Below are 17,614 nucleotides of genomic sequence, written 5' to 3'. Positions count from 1 at the left end.
TTCAGTTCATCCTTTGTCATTTTTTTTTTTTTTTTTTTTTTTTTAATAAATAGGACAGGGGGAATGAATGAGAGAAAGAGGGGGAGAGAAAGAAAGAAAACCAAAGGGGAGAAGAGACGGTGAGAAGGGGGGGGAAGAGAGAGAAAAAAAAAAAAGAACTCCTGGGTCACCTGTATGGAGGAAAAAAAAAAAAAAAACAAACAAAAAAAACAAACAGAGGAGACAGCAAACAACAAAGAGTAACATAATAATAGAGAAAACAAAGCACCATCACAATAAACTAGCTAGTCATAGATATCAATATTTACTAAATAATAAACGATATTGTGCAGCACGCAAGATAGACAGCGCACAGTGTGCTTTGAGGCAGCAGCCAAGAAAGCTTTAGTCCGCGTCTGTGAATACCCATGTGTGCATACCTGTGTGGATCAGCATGCTTGCATTCCAAAGGTTTCTCCATGTAATGATCTGCTAGGGAGTGTGGGGGGCCCACAGCCCCGTCCTCCAGGGTGTGAAGCGGGTATGGAGGAGATCAAAACTCCAGACATCCAGAGGCCCCCAGAACACAAGAGACCATGGAAGACCAACAGAGGGGCAGCCGCGCCACTGTTCCAGTAAGAGCTGAGGAGAGTCCCAGATGAGGGCTCGCCCAGCAGCCGCGGAGCAGAAGTCAGGGGGAGTTGCAGTGACGCGCCCGTGAGCTCCGCCGGCCCCCAGCTGTGCCTGAGTGACCGAGCCCCAGGCCGAGAGGCCGGGGGCACCCCACCTCCAAAGGGGCCCGAGCGAGCCCCAGGCCCCAGGCCCCGACAAGCGGCCGCCAAGGAGTGAGCCGGTGTGTACCCGGACGCCCACCCCCAGACACAAAGAACCACCAACACACCGACACCTGAGGGAGTCCGCCACCGGCAGGGGAAGTGGTGGTGGGTGGAGATAGGCCTCCAAACCTTGGAGGGCCTGAGGTGTCCCCAGAGAGGTGGCGTCTGATACCCAACCTGACATATAGACACAGACATACAGGCACACACAGACACAAACATCCATTCCCACCCTCATGCTCTCATATGCACTCACTCTTACTGACATTTAGCAGGAGGTTGTTGTCTCTGCACCACGTGGTCAGGAGCTCAACCTCTTTCCTGTAGTGGGTCTCATCGCCCTTGGTGATGAGCCCCACCAGCGTTGTGTCGTCCGCAAACTTCACAAGGTGGTTGGAGCTGTAGGTTGGTGTGCAGTCATGTGTCAACAGGGTGAAGAGCAGAGGACTGAGCACACAGCCTTGTGGAGCCCCCGTGCTCAGGGTGATGCTGTTTGAGACCTTGTTGCCCACACGCACCGCTTGAGGCCTCTGGCTGAGGAAATCCAGCAGCCAGTTGCAGAGGGAGGTGCTGAGGCCCAGTCTGTCCAGTTTACAGATGAGTTGTTGTGGTATTATGGTGTTGAATGCTGAGCTAAAGTCTATGAACAGCATTCTCACATATGAGTCTTTCTTGTCCAGATGAGTTAGGGCTGGGTGGAGGGCAGAGCAGATTGCATCCTCTGTGGATCGTTTCGCTCTGTATGCGAACTGGTGTGGGTCCAGGGTGGGAGGTAGGGTGGATTTGATGTGTGACATGACTAGTCGTTCAAAGCACTTCATAATAATGGGTGTCAGTGCCACGGGGCGGTAGTCATTGAAACAGGCTGGGGATGGTTTCTTTGGCACAGGTATGATGGTGGCAGTCTTGAAGCATGATGGGACAGTGGCTTGCCTCAGGGAGGTGTTAAAGATGTCTGTGAAGACATTCTTCAGCTCCTCTGCGCAGTCTTTCAGCACACTACCAGGGATGTTATCTGGTTTTTGTTTCTGGTTTCTGGTTATCTGGTTTTTGTTTCTGTCCTGGTTTTTGTATTTTACTCATACTTGCATGTCAAAACACCCCGTACTCTGTTTTTAAAGGCGTTTAAATGTCATATGAGTAATAGCAGTAGTATTAGTTTATCAAAAAACTATGTGTGAACGATTTCAGGGGAAAAAGAATCACAATACCCTTTTGGTGGGAAAAAGCCATTGTTGCACACAGTGCATCCCTGTATATGTAACTATGTTATTTAAAATAACATAATAATAACTATCCTGTAGGGTCTAAAGTTAACAATGGCTCCATTATAATTATCTGCAGGCATATATTTATATTTCTACTGTAGTGTATTTGAGCCTGTTTTGAGGCCTGGGTTATTGATTAGTACTGTCTTGCAATTAATTGTCTTCTTTCTACCCTTTCCCCCTCGAAGGACTTTCTGGGCCAGACCTTCTGCACACTCGGAGAAATTATCGGCTCCACAGGAGGAAGGCTGGAGAGGACCCTCTCGTAAGTCCCTCACACCCTTTCTATTGTCTCATTGTGAAATGACTTCCCTCCTTTTCTGTTTATTTATTTATTTTCTTTAAGCGGTGAATCATAAATAGAAATTATGCACATAAATAATTTCTTCAGCTGGGCAGAATGAAACGAGTCCCCCCTCCATCTTTTGTTTCATTTTTATCGATGGCTGCTGGGGAAAACAACATCTCACTGATGCAGTGTGCACAGACTCGCCTGGCTAAATAGCCTCATCTATTACAGCGTTAGATCAGAGTAAGCGAGACCAGGCAAGCCTGCTGTATCACTGCACTCTGAGCTGTTGCTCCTGAAGTAGTATTGAGTTTTACTGTGTTGAACGAAAGTGGGATGTGCAGTAGAAGTCAATATAACGTTGGATACAGATATACAGAATGCGCTCATATTTTCTGCCAGGCAGCATGTTGATAGTAGAAACCAATGCTTTTTTTTCAGATAATAAAAGGTGGATTAGTGTGCACTCTTTGTGAGCTCAACCCCCCCTATTTTTTTCACACTGCATCCCTGCAGTGTTAGATAACACCCAGTGTTCTGAGGAGTGAACAAACTGCTGGGAGACAGAGAGAAATGTGAGGTCAGAGCAGTAACCGGCCAGATTTGAACCCATTTTATTGCAAGGACGAGGCATCTCGCTTTTTCTCTGCCTATACAGTTCAGAGTTCATCTTAAAGGGTGCAAGGAAACAATTCTTCTTCTCAGTGGCCCTCACAATAGCCCTTTGTGGAGCAGCACATAAATTAGAAGCTGGATTATATGAGCTCTGTGAGTGTCACTGCTGCTTTATTGTCTTAAATTTTGACTTAAATTTCCTTGATGTAAATGATCAGTGGACTCACTTTATGATAAACTGTCACTGACTGGGAATGATATACACGTGACTGGAGGTTAAATCCTGTGATGAAGGTAGTCACACTTGTCGAAGTTTGACAAAAGAAAATAACATTTTTAGACTCCACATTTCTCGCTCATTTTTCTCTGATCTACTACAGACTATAGATAAAAAAGTAGCCTTTTGGCTATCTCTGGCATGTTTATATTGATCTGTCCCTTTAAAATAGATACATTCAAAACTCAAAAACTTTGCTTTTCTTCAAAACATTGTAAGGTACTGACATGTACGCCACCAGGTAATAACCGCAATTTAAACCCATGCAATGAAACTAATCTGAGTTCAAAAAGTATCTGACTCAGAACTGTGCGATTCTGATTACACCTCACCTTGTAGCACTGCGCGGATGTCTTTTCCTGATTCTAATGTGTTTAAAGTGTGTTAAAAAATGGGACAGTTGCCCAGTCTCCAGAATCCAAAGGGATGTACTTAAGCCTTGTTTTATTCAACCAATAGTCCAAAGCTGGATTTAGTTTATGATAACATCAAACAGAAAAAAACATTGGAGGTTGGTACCACAGACTGTATATAACAGATGGATGCAGACATTGTGATATCAATCAAAAACTCAAGTTTGTCATTTTAACCAACAATTTATGAGATTTTTTTTTTTTACCAAACATTACAATATTTGGGCAAGAGTGCAGAGGTGGGGAGTTGTCATCTAATGCTAGTGTTGGTTAGGGTTGGTTTCCCTAAACCATGAAATACTTTCTAGAAAAAGTGTTTATTGAACCTGCTGACAAATTTTAAAACAACAAATCTAAAACTGTTTTGTATCTATGAGTTTTAATTTGTATTATTTTTGCTATATCCACTATTGTTATGCATTATATAACAAAGTTTTACTTAAAAAATTATTAAATATTAATAATACATTTTGTTTTACAATTTTTGTGTGTGAAAACAATCACATGATGATGTAGAGCGCTTAAAAGTTCACAATAACTCATGAATCAGCCGAGAGATATAATCTCTCCAGCGTGTCCCCGGTCTGCCCCGGGGCCTCCTCCCGGTGGGGCATGCCCGGAACACCTCACTCAGGAGGCGCCCAGGAGGCATCCTTGTCAGATGCCCGAACTACGTCAGCTGGCTCCTTTCGATGTGGAGGAGCAGTGGCTCTACTCTGAGCCCCTCCCAGATGGCTGAACTTCTCACCCTATCTCTAAGGGAGAGGCCAGCCACCCTTTGGAGGAAGCTCATTTCTGCCACTTGTATCCGCGATTTTGTTCTTTCGGTCACTACCCACAGTTTGCGGCCATAGGTGAGGGTAGAGACGTAGATCGACCGGTAAATTGAGAGTTTCGCTTTTACACTCAGCGAAACTCTTCACCACGATGGACCGGTGCAGCGTCCGCATCACCAATCCGTCTGTCGATCTCCGGCTCCCTTCTCCCATCACTCACAAACAAGACCCCGAGATACTTGAACTCCTCCACTTGGGGCAGGAACTCATCCCTGACCCGGAGTGGGCACTCCACCCTTTTCCGGCTGAGAACCATGGCCTCAAATTTGGAGGTGCTGATCCTCATTCCGCTGCTTCACACTCGGCTGTGAACCGTTCCAGAACACAAAATGTTTAAAGGATAAATATTACACCAAAGAAACACTGAGATAATTCATAGGACCAATAAAAAAAAACTGCCTAGTGGTGGTACAAAAATCAGGGGCTTGTCATAATAAACAGAATCCACATTTTGGGACCATGAAACTTTCAAAAAAATGATGTTATGCTATCTAATTAATTATTAATGAAACGTAGATCAAAGATGACCAGACTAACGGTGGCCAGACTAACCTAACATTTTGACTAATTAGTGGTCTCTGTTTTTTAGCATGACAGATACAGAGACCACTGGAAGAAAGTGGACCTTTAATTAAGGAAAGGAAAGTAAACAATACCTACAAGTCAAATTCAAACATTTTTCATCTTCTCTGTAGAATTTCTTGTTGTTGTCTACGCTTGCCAGTTAGTTCTTTTGCACTCCCAAATGCCTCTTTGACGTTGCTCATGGTGGTTTAGCTCAACAAACAGCAACAGTTCAGCTTCTAAACAAATACAATTTCCAGTCTATTGATAGCAAGTCTGTGTGGGTTTGTCCTGACTGGAATGGTAGTACAGTGTGTGAATCACTGCTTCTGACTTTGGCTTGATGTGGTGAGTCAAGTCGGATAGAGGCTAGCTTATGTCCCCCTCAGCTGTCCCTTGCCAGAAGCCTTATTGACATGTTTTAGAAAGCTTATCATGCTCAGACAGACCAAACAATGCGCCTGCTATTGTCCACTTTCTGCCCAAATGCCATGGTACTGTGTGAGTGAGGGATGAAGAGGAAAAACAAAGAAAGTGGTGAAAGATATCTATATTTTCATTTTTGCTTCTTTGGAATGTAAAGTCGATGTGCTGCCAGTGCTTGAATAGCAGGCACGAATACAAAAAGGAGCCATTAGATGCGAGATTATAATAAAATACATTTAATTTTACTGCTTTTGATTTGTCTTCTCTTAACTATGGAACACGCACTCACCACCCCCTACTTTTCTTTTAAATGAAATTGGCTTTTAACGATGGGGACAATTACTCAAACTCATCACAAACCTGTCGGAAGTGCCATGCCATTAATCATCTTTTCACTGTATCCATTATTGCAATTCACCTTGAGGAGAGAAATTACAAAAGTGACATAAGTGAAAGGTTACATGCAATAAGACCCCTGACAGAGGAATTTTTATTAATGACTGATTCTGTGATTGATGGGGGATAACAGCACTTGGAGACAATCACTGGGGGATTTTCCAACACTATCCGACAACCGAAGGTATGATTGTGGAAGAATTCCTTTTTGTTCTCATGCCTTCAATGGGGTATATATTTTATAGCTTAGATTTTAATTGAATTGTATTAAATGTTCAGTAAAACTTGTAAATGTCAGCAAAGGAAAATCTTAAGACTGGATAAACATTTTAAACGATATAAGATCATCCCTCCACCCATCTATCCACTATGGCAACAAGCAGGAAAAGTCCAAACCTCATTTTCCTGGGCCACCTCCTCCAACTGTTCCAGAGAGGAAGCCTAGATCTTCTCAAGCCAGGCGAGAGATCATACCCCAGGGCCTGGTCCCATTAGGACCGCCTGAAACTGCGTTAACCATGTGAACTGGGCAGTCAAGGGCAGAGGCCCAAGAATCACTTGAGCGTGCTTCTGAAATTATGTTTCTTTTCTATTTAGTCTCTATAAGAGACTGCTGTTGTTTTTAAGAACTTGTGGCTTAAAGTGGAATACAGTGGTATGCCTTTGCCATGGTTATTGCATCTGTATTCACTACAGTACTGTATAGTATACTGTATTCACTTAGTGTTCTTTTTGCATCTTTGGGACGTTTTTTCTTCTTTTACCTTCTAGTTATTTCCATCAGATATAGGCGAGGGAGGGATTTGAAATTGCAGGTTCTTCCATTTTCATGGAGCAAAGGTTTCAGACTGGCTAAGATAAAGAGCAGAATGCACTCTCTGCCACTGGAAAGACAAGTGTGTGAGCAATTTTTACAAAGGTTGTGGGGAAAACATATCTCTAGGGTTTGCATGGACTCCCCAGTTATGTATATATATTTCTCATAACTTGACATATTTTTTTTAATTTTCTTTAATTAATGCTTTTTAAAATTATAAATGTTTTGGGCTCCCAGCGGACCCCAATTAAGCACCCAATTCTGCCTATTGCATGTTTAAGAACTGGAACTGTTTATTCAGTTAATGTTAACTATAGGCTCTAAATTAAAGTGTCATACAGCATCAATGGGATTAGGGGCACTCTGGCAGTCACTTTAAATTAGAAATACTTCATTCTACATTCATTCATTCTACGTGGGGAACTTATCAGATGTCACTGAATCTACTTGTGACAGCTGGGCCATACCCTGGCCATGCCACACATGAAAAGGAGTGGTGCTACATTTCAAGCTCTAATCCAAGCAGCAGTAACCCTCCTGGGAGTGAGGGAAAACTCCACCTGCTGACTGTCTAATGCACAGCTGGAAATCTGCTTGAAAAAGGTGTTACCTTTGCTCCTAAATCACCGACAGGAATATTGAAACCTTTTGGCAGCATGCCCTGAGCACAGCATGAGGCAATATAATAATAATAATATAATAATAATGGATTGCATTTATATAGCGCTTTTCGAGACCCTCAAAGTGCTTTACAATTCCACTATTCATTCACTCTCACATTCACACACTGGTGGAGGCAGTAGGTGAAGTGTCTTGCCCAAGGACACAACGACCGAGACTATCTGAGCCGAGGCTCGAACCGGCAACTTTCCGATTACAAGATGAACTGCCAGTTCTTGAGCCACGATCTCCCTCAAATTGTGTGCTACAGTGTTATGTAGTGTGTGTTTAGCATTAGCCATTTTTAATTATTTCTTGTCCCTGAAGAGCTTGGTTCATATTGCCGGCAATAAATCAGAAGCGTTCCTGTGGGCGTGGGGTCTCTACCACCTTTGTCAAAAATTCTGTTAACATCTATGGACAGAATTTACAGACGCAGCTGAGGGGTGATCTCAGGATCTCATCTCTGCTTTTTGCAGATGATGTGGTTGTCTCTCGTTCTCACTCTCTCTTGTTAAAGTGTGATTTATGGTTCTGCAAATGATTGCATACAATATTTGGATTTTTCCGCTCAAAGAGGGCATGAAAGGGGTTTTCACCCACCCCACACACGCTCCCATGCAGTTCTCCAACATCCTGTCTCCTGGAAGCAGATGACATATGCAACATAACTGTTTTTAACACTTTTATTGTTTTTAGCACACAGTTTCACTTCAGCCCTTTGTATGTTATTACTCAGTCTTCTCTGTGGCTGGCTAACTGACCAACAACAATACAAGCAAGAGTGACCTACAGATTGATTTTACTGCATAAACTTTGCAAGCATAACTCTGTAAGCAGACAGACCATACTTGGACTCCCAGCGGACAATGAATGTGGTGCCTCTGCTGTACCATAATTCTGCTTAACCCTTCATCAGGCAGTAACCTCCAGCATGCCCGGAGGTGGTTTGCAGCTGAGCATGAAGCATCAGGAATGAGTATGGGCACCTCCAAGTCTGTCACCCTGCTTCTCAGCCAGAAAAGGTTGGAGTGCTCACTCTGGTTTTGTTCATAAGTAAGGTGAGAGCAGAGGCCAATGGCAGGTAGATTGGTGCCATGTCTTCTGTACAGATGTTATACCTGTATATTGCACTGAATAGAGACCTAGGTGTGAAAGTGAAGGTGGCAATTGACAGGTCACTCTAAGTTCCTGCCCTCACTTATTCCGAGCTATGGGTAGTGACTGAAAGAACAAGATTGCTAAAACAAGTGGCAGAAATAAGCTTCCTAGTTGCTTCCTGTGTGGATGCCCCTTAACACTAGAACTGCTGACATTCCAAACATAACACAATTAAAAACATACAAAACTCCCGAGTGCCTCAGGAATTGTTGTATGCCATCAACAATAGAGAAAAAGCTTGGTCCAATGGTACATCTGGTGCCACTCCAGGGGACTGCATGTCCTTTCTGCAATAAAGAAACATCTGCACCCACTTGATTAAGAAGGCTAAATCAAATTACTACCAGTCATTACGGTCCTCATGTGATTATGGAAATATCATCTTGTGAGAATATGAAAGGTCACGTCTCCTGCTGCAACTTATAGTAGAATGTGGTTACAATTCTAACAGCCTGACCAGCGCTCAGTGTTTCAACTGTCAGTTCTTAACCATTGTTTTTTATTTAGTAGAGAGAGTCACTAAAGCCTTGATCTTCTTCTATTTTCTTTGAGTTTGGTGACTGGTGTAAATTTCCATGGAACCTTAGAATAATTTTCCGCTAGTATTTACTTGGTTTGACTCGACTAACCTTGGGTTCTGTCATTTTACATTACAATCGAGTACCGCCTAATGTGCCTAGTACTGGTTATAGTGATGTGGAGGTCCAGCAATGTCATTTGCATGTGACACAAATGCCACAAAAACGGAGGATGTCAAGGCGATGATATACTGGCTCCTTGCTGTATGGCTTTTTTGCCATGTCCACACTAATATGTTTTCATATGAAAACACATCTTTTTCTCTGTGTTTTGGCCTTAAGTCTACACTGAGACTGTGTTTTCGATCAAGGAAAAGCGGATACATTTGAAAACACCGTTTTCACGTCGCAGTGTGGACAGCGTAACTGCAGGCTTTCGTAAATTGTGCTATACAAATAAATAAAATAAATGATGACGAAAATTATATGATGCAGTTCAGTGACCGATTGAACTAAGATAGCGGAGGGCATTATACTGCAGTTGTTTTGTTTGCTATCAATTTTGACAGCCCTATTAAAGATTAATATCGGTTTGTACATGCTTTAGATAGCTTCTCTTTAAATTCTTTAATTCTCACTCACTTTTGCAACTTTGTACTTTTGTGTTACTCGCAGCAACAACTTCACCTCATTGTTAGTCCATTTAAAAAACCTGGTGCTTTTCCTCAACATTTTGTTGCGACGTTTCAAAGAGCCGGACAGTAAATAAATGGCAGACAGAAATGACGCAGGTCGAATCATCTAACATTTCACGTACAGGAACGTAAGCGTTTTCAGTCGTTTCAGTTTGGATGAACAACTGTTCTGAAATGATTGAAAATGACAGCCAATCGATGGCATGCAGTCTGCTGACGTCACATTTTCAGGTTGCATCACATTGCTTGGAACCCTGGCCGAGTAGGTACTAAAAAGGTACCTGGTATCAGATACTACTACCTAATGGAAAACTCTAAAAACCACCTTGAGCCATGCTGAGCCGACCCGAGTAGATACTAGTGTAAAAGAACCCTAAGTGTAACATTTAGATGAGACCTTTAATAGTAATTTAATTTCCAGCATAAACCTTTTCATCCTTGGACTCTGAGCTCCTCGGTTCATCTTCTGTCTTTAAGACTACCTCCTTTTTAAACCATCTTCCTTCAGATTGGTTGCTTTTTGTAAACATAATCCCAGCTGGATTATGTTGCCAATAGTAGAAATACAGTCTGAAGCCTAAGCTTCTAATCAGGGATTATTTGTACATACACTTAGCCACAGTTTTAAATATTAGGCTATGTTTAATATGAGCATCCACCACTGTAATATACAGTATATGTATATGTGTATGACAGCAAATAAGGAAAAGCATAATAGGTCCACTTTGAACAACTCACTAAATGTGGAGCCACAACAGTCTGGTTTTCCCCTGGGTCACAGCACAATAACAACTGCATTTTCACTAATTGGTAACATTTTTCCTCCACTGTGGATAAAAACAGTTCAGTGCTCCTTTTTTCAATGACCTCTCATAGGCATGTCATACCGTTGATCACTCAAGCCCTCTTAGCATCAGTAATGGATTTCCACAGGTCTTTATTTCTGGTCCATTACTGATTTCATTAAACAACTTTATTCATCTTGCTCAGTTCTTCGGTGCCCATTTCTTTGCAGATGGCACAATTTTATGTGCGCCACGCTCCAACTCATCTTCAGTTTGCTTTGATTGTTTTTCCTATTAAACACTAATTAAAGACAGGATTTCTTTCTTATTCAGAAAAGGCTAAGTACATGACATTCTCAACCTGCTCCAGTGACTGACTTTCAACATTCATATTTAGCAGTTAAATGATTATTAAAATTAAATAAGTAGTGGATTAGCAAAATTCCCACAATAACAGTGGTGTTACAGTATAGCACTCCTGCAATATCTGATACAACAGCATGATAATACCACTATAATGGTTACAAACAAGAATAATGCACATAATTGCTTCATGTCAGTGTTACTATGTGCACATTACAGCAATTCATCTTCAATTAGTTTTTCTGTGTTTCGGATTTGCATTCCCCCCAGCGTTTGCCATCTTTAGTGTCAGCATATTTTACTAAAAGTGTGGATATTTCATGCTAACATTGCTAATTCTATCACAGGAGGAAGCGTTATGATATATTGCTGGGGGAAATATTTTGTCACGCTCCATACTTCATATTTTCTTTGCTCTTTGTGTCTAACTTCAGCTTTCTTATTCAACATTATTATCCACACCATGAGATTGATTGGGTTTATGCTCTGTGAGGTATCCTATAACCTTAAACCCGAAACCCTGAAATCCTACACCAGTGGTGTCCAAACCCAGGCCTCGAGGGCTGGTGTCCTGCAGGTTTTAGATGTGTCCTTGATCATCACAGCAGATTTAAATGGCTAAATTCCCTCCTCAACATGTCTTGAAGTTCTCCAGAGGCCTGGTAATGAACTAATCATCTGATTCCGGTGTGTTGACCCAGCGTGATATCTAAAACCTGCAGGACACCGGCCCTCAAGGCCTGGAGTTGGCCAGGCCTGTCCTACACCATAGTATATGGTAGCATCTTCCTATGAATGTAACAACACTTTGCATCAACATTGTCCACAAAGACTGTGATTGTTTTGTTCACTATCAAAAGAGTTTAAATGGTTGTAAATGGTGGCAATGCATTTATACAGCTATGCCAAAGGTCCTACATAGTTCATCTATGTTTAACTTTAACTGTTTGTACTTGTGCTACGCTTTGCTTGGTGCAGCTGAAAACCACAAGCCACAGGAAATAATGGGCTTCAGGTGGCACCATTTAGGATGTTTTGCTAACTTTTGTATTAAAACCTTAATATTTTGAGTTGAAATATATCAGTACTAGCTAATTATTCATTAATAATAGTTTATAATGGGAAATGAATACCACATACAGTGGCTGACTTCTGCCCTTGTCATGTTTTAGTTGATTCTTAGTAATTAGGTTTTGTAATGCAGTTGAGATCTTGCATTTTAGAGCTTCTGTGGTCTCTACCACCCTCTCTAATAAAAATTATTACTTTTGGCTGCTAAGTTAACTAAAATTAGTTGCATACTGCAGAGTTAATCAAAACTTTTCTGTGCTGAGGGCAACTACAAAGCAGGTGGATAATGTGGGTTCATCACTATGCGTGACCCATTTTGCATTGTGCAAAGTTTTCAGTAACAGCAATCATAATATATTGTGACATGCATCGTATCAGTGTTGAACTATGCTTAACTGGACAGTGACAAATATCTAACCAAGGTTGGCATTTTATTTCCCATAATCCCAACAAATACTTTTAGTCTTTTTTATCTCGGTTGTTTTATGCCATGAATACAAAATCCTAAAATACCTGAGACAAAAATACCCGGTGGCCTCAATTCCCTTCAAAGACGAATGTTTTGAATTTTAAAAACTGCTTAAAACAACTAAAGCAACACAGCAAACATCCACACCTGTCAAATTATTCCCTAATGATCCCTTGAAACACCTCTTGTCCAATGCCTGCTCTACCTCAACACCACTCCCACACTACACCACAAGCCAGTCTTGACAGCGTGAAAGATTTAGTGAGAAAAAAATCTGAAAGGAACCAAAGGGAAATGGCAATACGAGAAGCATTTTGGGAAGAAAAGACTACCCTGGAAAAGGGGATATAAAACAGAAAGAGACCAGAGGAGCGCAATCACAATTCCTCCCATATGGTCAGTGTCTCTGATGGCTGCCTGCAGGGAATAGACAGGTGTCTGGAGCTTCTGATAGATCAGACACCACTAAAGCCCAGGGGGTGAAACGGGAAAGATGAAGGGGGAGAGGGAGTTGAAGAGGTGATAGAAAAGAGGTATGTGAAGGGTGACAGACAACTCAGTAGAGCGGGGAGACAGGTGGAAGGGAGGGAGAGAAGGGAATACAGCGAAAGGTAAAAAACAAATAAAATGGGTAGAGGCGACTGAAAAGGTGCAAGAGACAGAAAAGAAGAAATGAAGAGAGGGAAGAAATAATAAAGCTGGGATGGAGGAGTTGGGCTGGTAGAAAGAGCAAGATAGATGTAGGGCAGTGTAAATTTCCTTCGAGAGGCAGAAAGAGACAGAGTTGTGTTTACTTTCCAAACTGCAGAGTCCTCTCTATATGTGCTGTCATTTAGGAGATTCGCTGCACTTGTGGAGCAGGCTGGGAAACTACACACACACTAAGCTTGGACAAAGACAAATGCACAGTTGCTGTATATGAAAAGCATCAAATTGTACATAGGTTATTGATTTTTATTTTTGCTTTTTCTCCAATCGCTGTCATCAAACGCTCACGCAAATCCAGAACAACTCCAGGACATATATATGATTGTGGGAGCCTCCTTGTGTTGGTGGGTGTACATTTTTATAGGTCAACAGTTTTAGAAACGGGCTTCACGCTGCGTGGCGAACTAAGCACTCCTTTCCACTTACCTGTTTGTTGCCATGGTAACCGAGGGGGCTATTAGCCGAGGCGGTAAAAGTATAACAATGATCCAAAATACACCCTTTTGAACAAATAAATGGGGAGCTCAGCAGCATGTGTTATATGGACACCCATACAGCATGACCACATACTAGAGGTATTTTAAAACTGGAACTGATGTTAGTCAAGACCAGCATAACCCCACACACCCACATGCAATAACTAACATATGAATTCATCCGTATACGAAGCAGAAAAGTTATTTTTTATTTTACCATATCATCACCCTTCCTGGCTGACGAGCAAGAAAGCAAGCAGACAAATTACCCATTTGTGAACAAAATCAGAAAAAATGAGGTGGATCTATTAACAATCCCACACGCTGTCACCTGCCCAGATGTAGATTGATGAGGTGGATAGTGGACTAAATAAGCTGTCCAGAGGGACGGTTTAGCAGATGTGTTTAGGACAGCAAAACAGCCAGTGTCATGAAATTTCACCTTTTTTTTTCTTTCTGCGAGACAGTGGTCAGTCTGTCGCTGCAGTGTGTCAGAGTTCATGGTGGGTAATTGGGGGCAGTTGGTGGGACGCCTTCTGCTCTGTGGCTGATGTCACGCAGGCAAAAGCCAACACATACACACATATACACGCAGTGCCACAAAGTTTTGGCAAAAATACATTGTCAGGCAGACAAAATAACACATTTTCTGCTCTGTGTGTGGTAGCAAACAGTGACAGATTGCAGGCAGTATTATGTGATTGTTACTGAAATGCTGCTGGTGGAGAAGACATCTGCAGATTTCCTAATACTGCTGCACCACAGTGGAATACAGACAGGTGGGGATACATTGTTGGAAATTACTGAGAGTAAGGACAGGGCCCAGATTTGCTGATTAACACAGACTAGGTGTCTATTCCATTATTATTAATATGTACTAATCAGAGATTTGGTTGCATGCTGATGTCACCAGTCTATAGGCAAAATGCTTCTTAAACTTTACTACCTCGGGTAATTGAAAGTGAAAATTATTGGTTGGTTACTTGGTCAGTTCTAACACCAGAAACTCTTAACTGAAACCAGAAATCACTAAAATAAATTTTGTACCCTGATTTTGAACTAGACTGACCCAAATGGGGGTAGCAGATCATTTTCATCAGGTCATCTAATTCTCCTGGAGTTCTGCACATATGAATAGGAAGTCTGAAATACAATTGTCTAATCTGACCTCAGATTTGACCCTCCTTATAGGAGGAACTCTGTAATGCTACAAAGTAAAATAGACTTTTTAAAGTTTTTTAACAATATGCAGTTGAAGGAAATGTGACTCACAGAATTTGCAACATTGAGATGCATATATCCTTTAAAACCAGCATACATGATACTGGGTGATTAATAAAACTGACTTTTCTCCATGTGACTTCCCACCTATACCAAACAGCTTGACCTGGCCTGGTAGGCTGGGCTCTAAATAATGTAAATTCAAAGCAGTTTTACTATGCTACTATTCTTTTTATGTAATACTTCAAACTGATAAACTGATAAATGTATAAATATACAAGGTGGGCCATTTATATGGATACACCGTAATAACATGGGAATGGTTGGTGATATTAAAGTCCTGTTTGTGGCACATTAGTATATGTGAGGGGGCAAACTCCTCAAGATGGGTGGTGACCATGGTGGCCATTTAGAAGTCGGCCATCTTGGATACAACTTTTGTTTTTTCAATAGGAAGAGGGCCATGTGACACATCAAAGTTATTGGTAATTACACAAAACAATGGTGTGCTTGGTTTCAACGTAACTTTATTCTTTCATGAGTTATTTACAAGTTTCTGACCACTTATAACATGTGTTCAATGCGCTGCCCATTGTGTTGGATTGTCAATGCAACCCTCTTCTCCCACTCTTCACACACTGATAGCAACACCACAGGAGAAATGTCAGCACAGGCATCCAGTATCAGTAGTTTCAGGTGCTGCACATCTCGTATCTGCACACCATAGACAATTGCCTTCAGATGACCCCAAAGACAAAAGTCTAAGGGGGTCAGATCGGGAGACCTTGGGGGCCATTCAACTGGCCCACGATGACCAATCCACTTTCCAGGAAACTGTTCATCCAGCCCGTTCTCACTCCCGAGGCGTAACATGTCGACGTTTTGTCACGTCCCACGGCGTTCCTGAGGAACGCGAAAGGAGACCTTTGGCGTTCTTATGGTACGCGGCGGGTTATGGCTGGAATCCAGTGCAATGACGCTCCCACGGTAATAGACGTGCCAGCCCTGTATTCCAGCCCTAAACCTAACCTTATCCCTAGCCCTAACCATAACCTTATTCCTGATGTTAACCAGGACTATAATGATGTTAAATAGTGTGTTTCTAAGCGATTTGAAGAAAAAGAGCGAACATGTGTAGATGGAGTCCAGACGGTTCTCATATTTCCTCTTTTTCCGAGGTCGTCATTTAGGAACGTGGTTGGTAGCCGAAAACGTAATATGTTGACGATTTGTCACCTAGCGTAAAATGTTACGCTTTGGGAGTGAGAACGTGTTGGTTCATCTAGGAATGCTCGGACCTGGCACCCATAATGTGGTGGTGCACCATCTTGCTTGAAAAACTCAGGGAACGTGCCAGCTTCAGAGCATAAAGAGGGAAACACATCATCATGTAGCAACATCATGTAGCAATTTCAAATATCCAGTGGCCTTGAGGTTTCCATTGATGAAGAATGGACCTACTATCGTTGTACCCCATATACCACACCAAACCATCACTTTTGTTGTTCCAACAGTCTTGGAGGGATCCATCCAATGGGGGTTAGTGTCAGACCAATAGCAGTGATATTGTTTGTTAACTTCACCATTCACATAAAAGTTTGCCTCATCACTGAACAAAATCTTCTGCGTGAACTGAGGGTCCTGTTCCAATTTTTGTTTTGCCCATTCTGCAAATTCTGTGCGCCGATCTGGGTCATCCTCATTGAGTGTCATGAACCGAAGTTCAGCGCACAAGCTGGACCCAGAAGCAGAGTCAACACACACAGGAGTACGAGAAAATAAACTTTATTTTAACTGAAGGTGTCCCGGGAGGGTAGAAGGAAAACACGCGTGAAACTAGAGATACCAAGGGACCGGGAGATGAGTTGCGCAGGAACGCCGAAAACGAGACTGTGGGAGGATGCAACAGAAAAAGGAAGAGAATTATTGGGGCGCGGGGAAATAGCAGCATACGTGGGGGAAGAGTATGAGTCTTACAATGACAGCGGGGCTGTGGGAGCTGGAGGGAGGGGTGAGGGTCCGCAGGGGAGCTCCAGGAAAGTCGAGGTGGCAAGTACTGAAGGCGATTCCAGACGGGCAGGTGGACAGGCAGGTGGCTCAAAAAACACGCCGAGTTGTTATCTGAGTGCACAGGACAGAATTAGCGCTAATTCAGACAGATGAGTTTTCACAATCGCTTTCCCGCAGGTGTACGTTACCGCTGTGAGACGACTACGGACTGGTGTGGAGCAGCAGGCTGGGCTGGATCAAATAGTCCACCTGATGATCGCCTGGGATGGGGTGCAGGTGTGGAGTTAACAGCCACGCCCGTGGGCGTGGGCATCCCATCAGCACCTCGGACGCCGGGCCGCAGACCATGACATTGAGATGCTGCAGTAGCTGGAGTTTGTAAGGGTGCCATTTGTGAGTAGCTAATATCGAAGGGATGTTCGACTAATGCCACTCTCCAGTGACATGCGGAGAGTGCTACGCTCTGGGCTCTTGTTTCTTCATTAGTGACAATTTTCTTGCGTCCACATTTTGGCAAATCCAACACTGAACCAGTTTCACGAAACTTAGCAAGCAGTTTGCTAACTGTAGCATGGGAGATGGGTGGTCTCGTAGGGTGTCTTGCATTGAAATCTGCTGCAATGACCCGGTTACTGCGTTCACCAGATATCAACACAATTTCGATCCGCTCCTCACGTGTTAACCTCTTCGACATGTCAATGGCTGTGAGCAAAGAGAAACTTGTAAATAACTCATGAAAGAATAAAGTTACGTTGAAACCA

The 17,614-nt window shown here is 42.5% G+C and overlaps 1 protein-coding gene across 1 annotated transcript in view; it reads left to right on the top strand.

Annotated features, from left to right (window-relative positions):
* The window catches only part of cpne9 (copine family member IX), a 118,204-nt gene that overhangs the window by 41,922 nt on the left and 58,668 nt on the right, over positions 1–17,614 (top strand). Inside the window, exon 6 of the mRNA XM_080898304.1 lies at positions 2,272–2,348. Within this exon, the coding sequence (XP_080754430.1) occupies positions 2,272–2,348 (77 nt within the window). The remainder of the gene's footprint in view (positions 1–2,271; positions 2,349–17,614) is intronic.

The sequence above is a fragment of the Rhamphochromis sp. 'chilingali' genome, assembly GCF_963969265.1.
Source record: "Rhamphochromis sp. 'chilingali' genome assembly, chromosome: 12".
NCBI lineage: Eukaryota > Metazoa > Chordata > Actinopteri > Cichliformes > Cichlidae > Rhamphochromis > Rhamphochromis sp. 'chilingali'.
The sequence above is the reverse complement of the archived record's forward strand: the minus strand, read 5'-3'. Positions and strand labels throughout refer to the sequence as shown.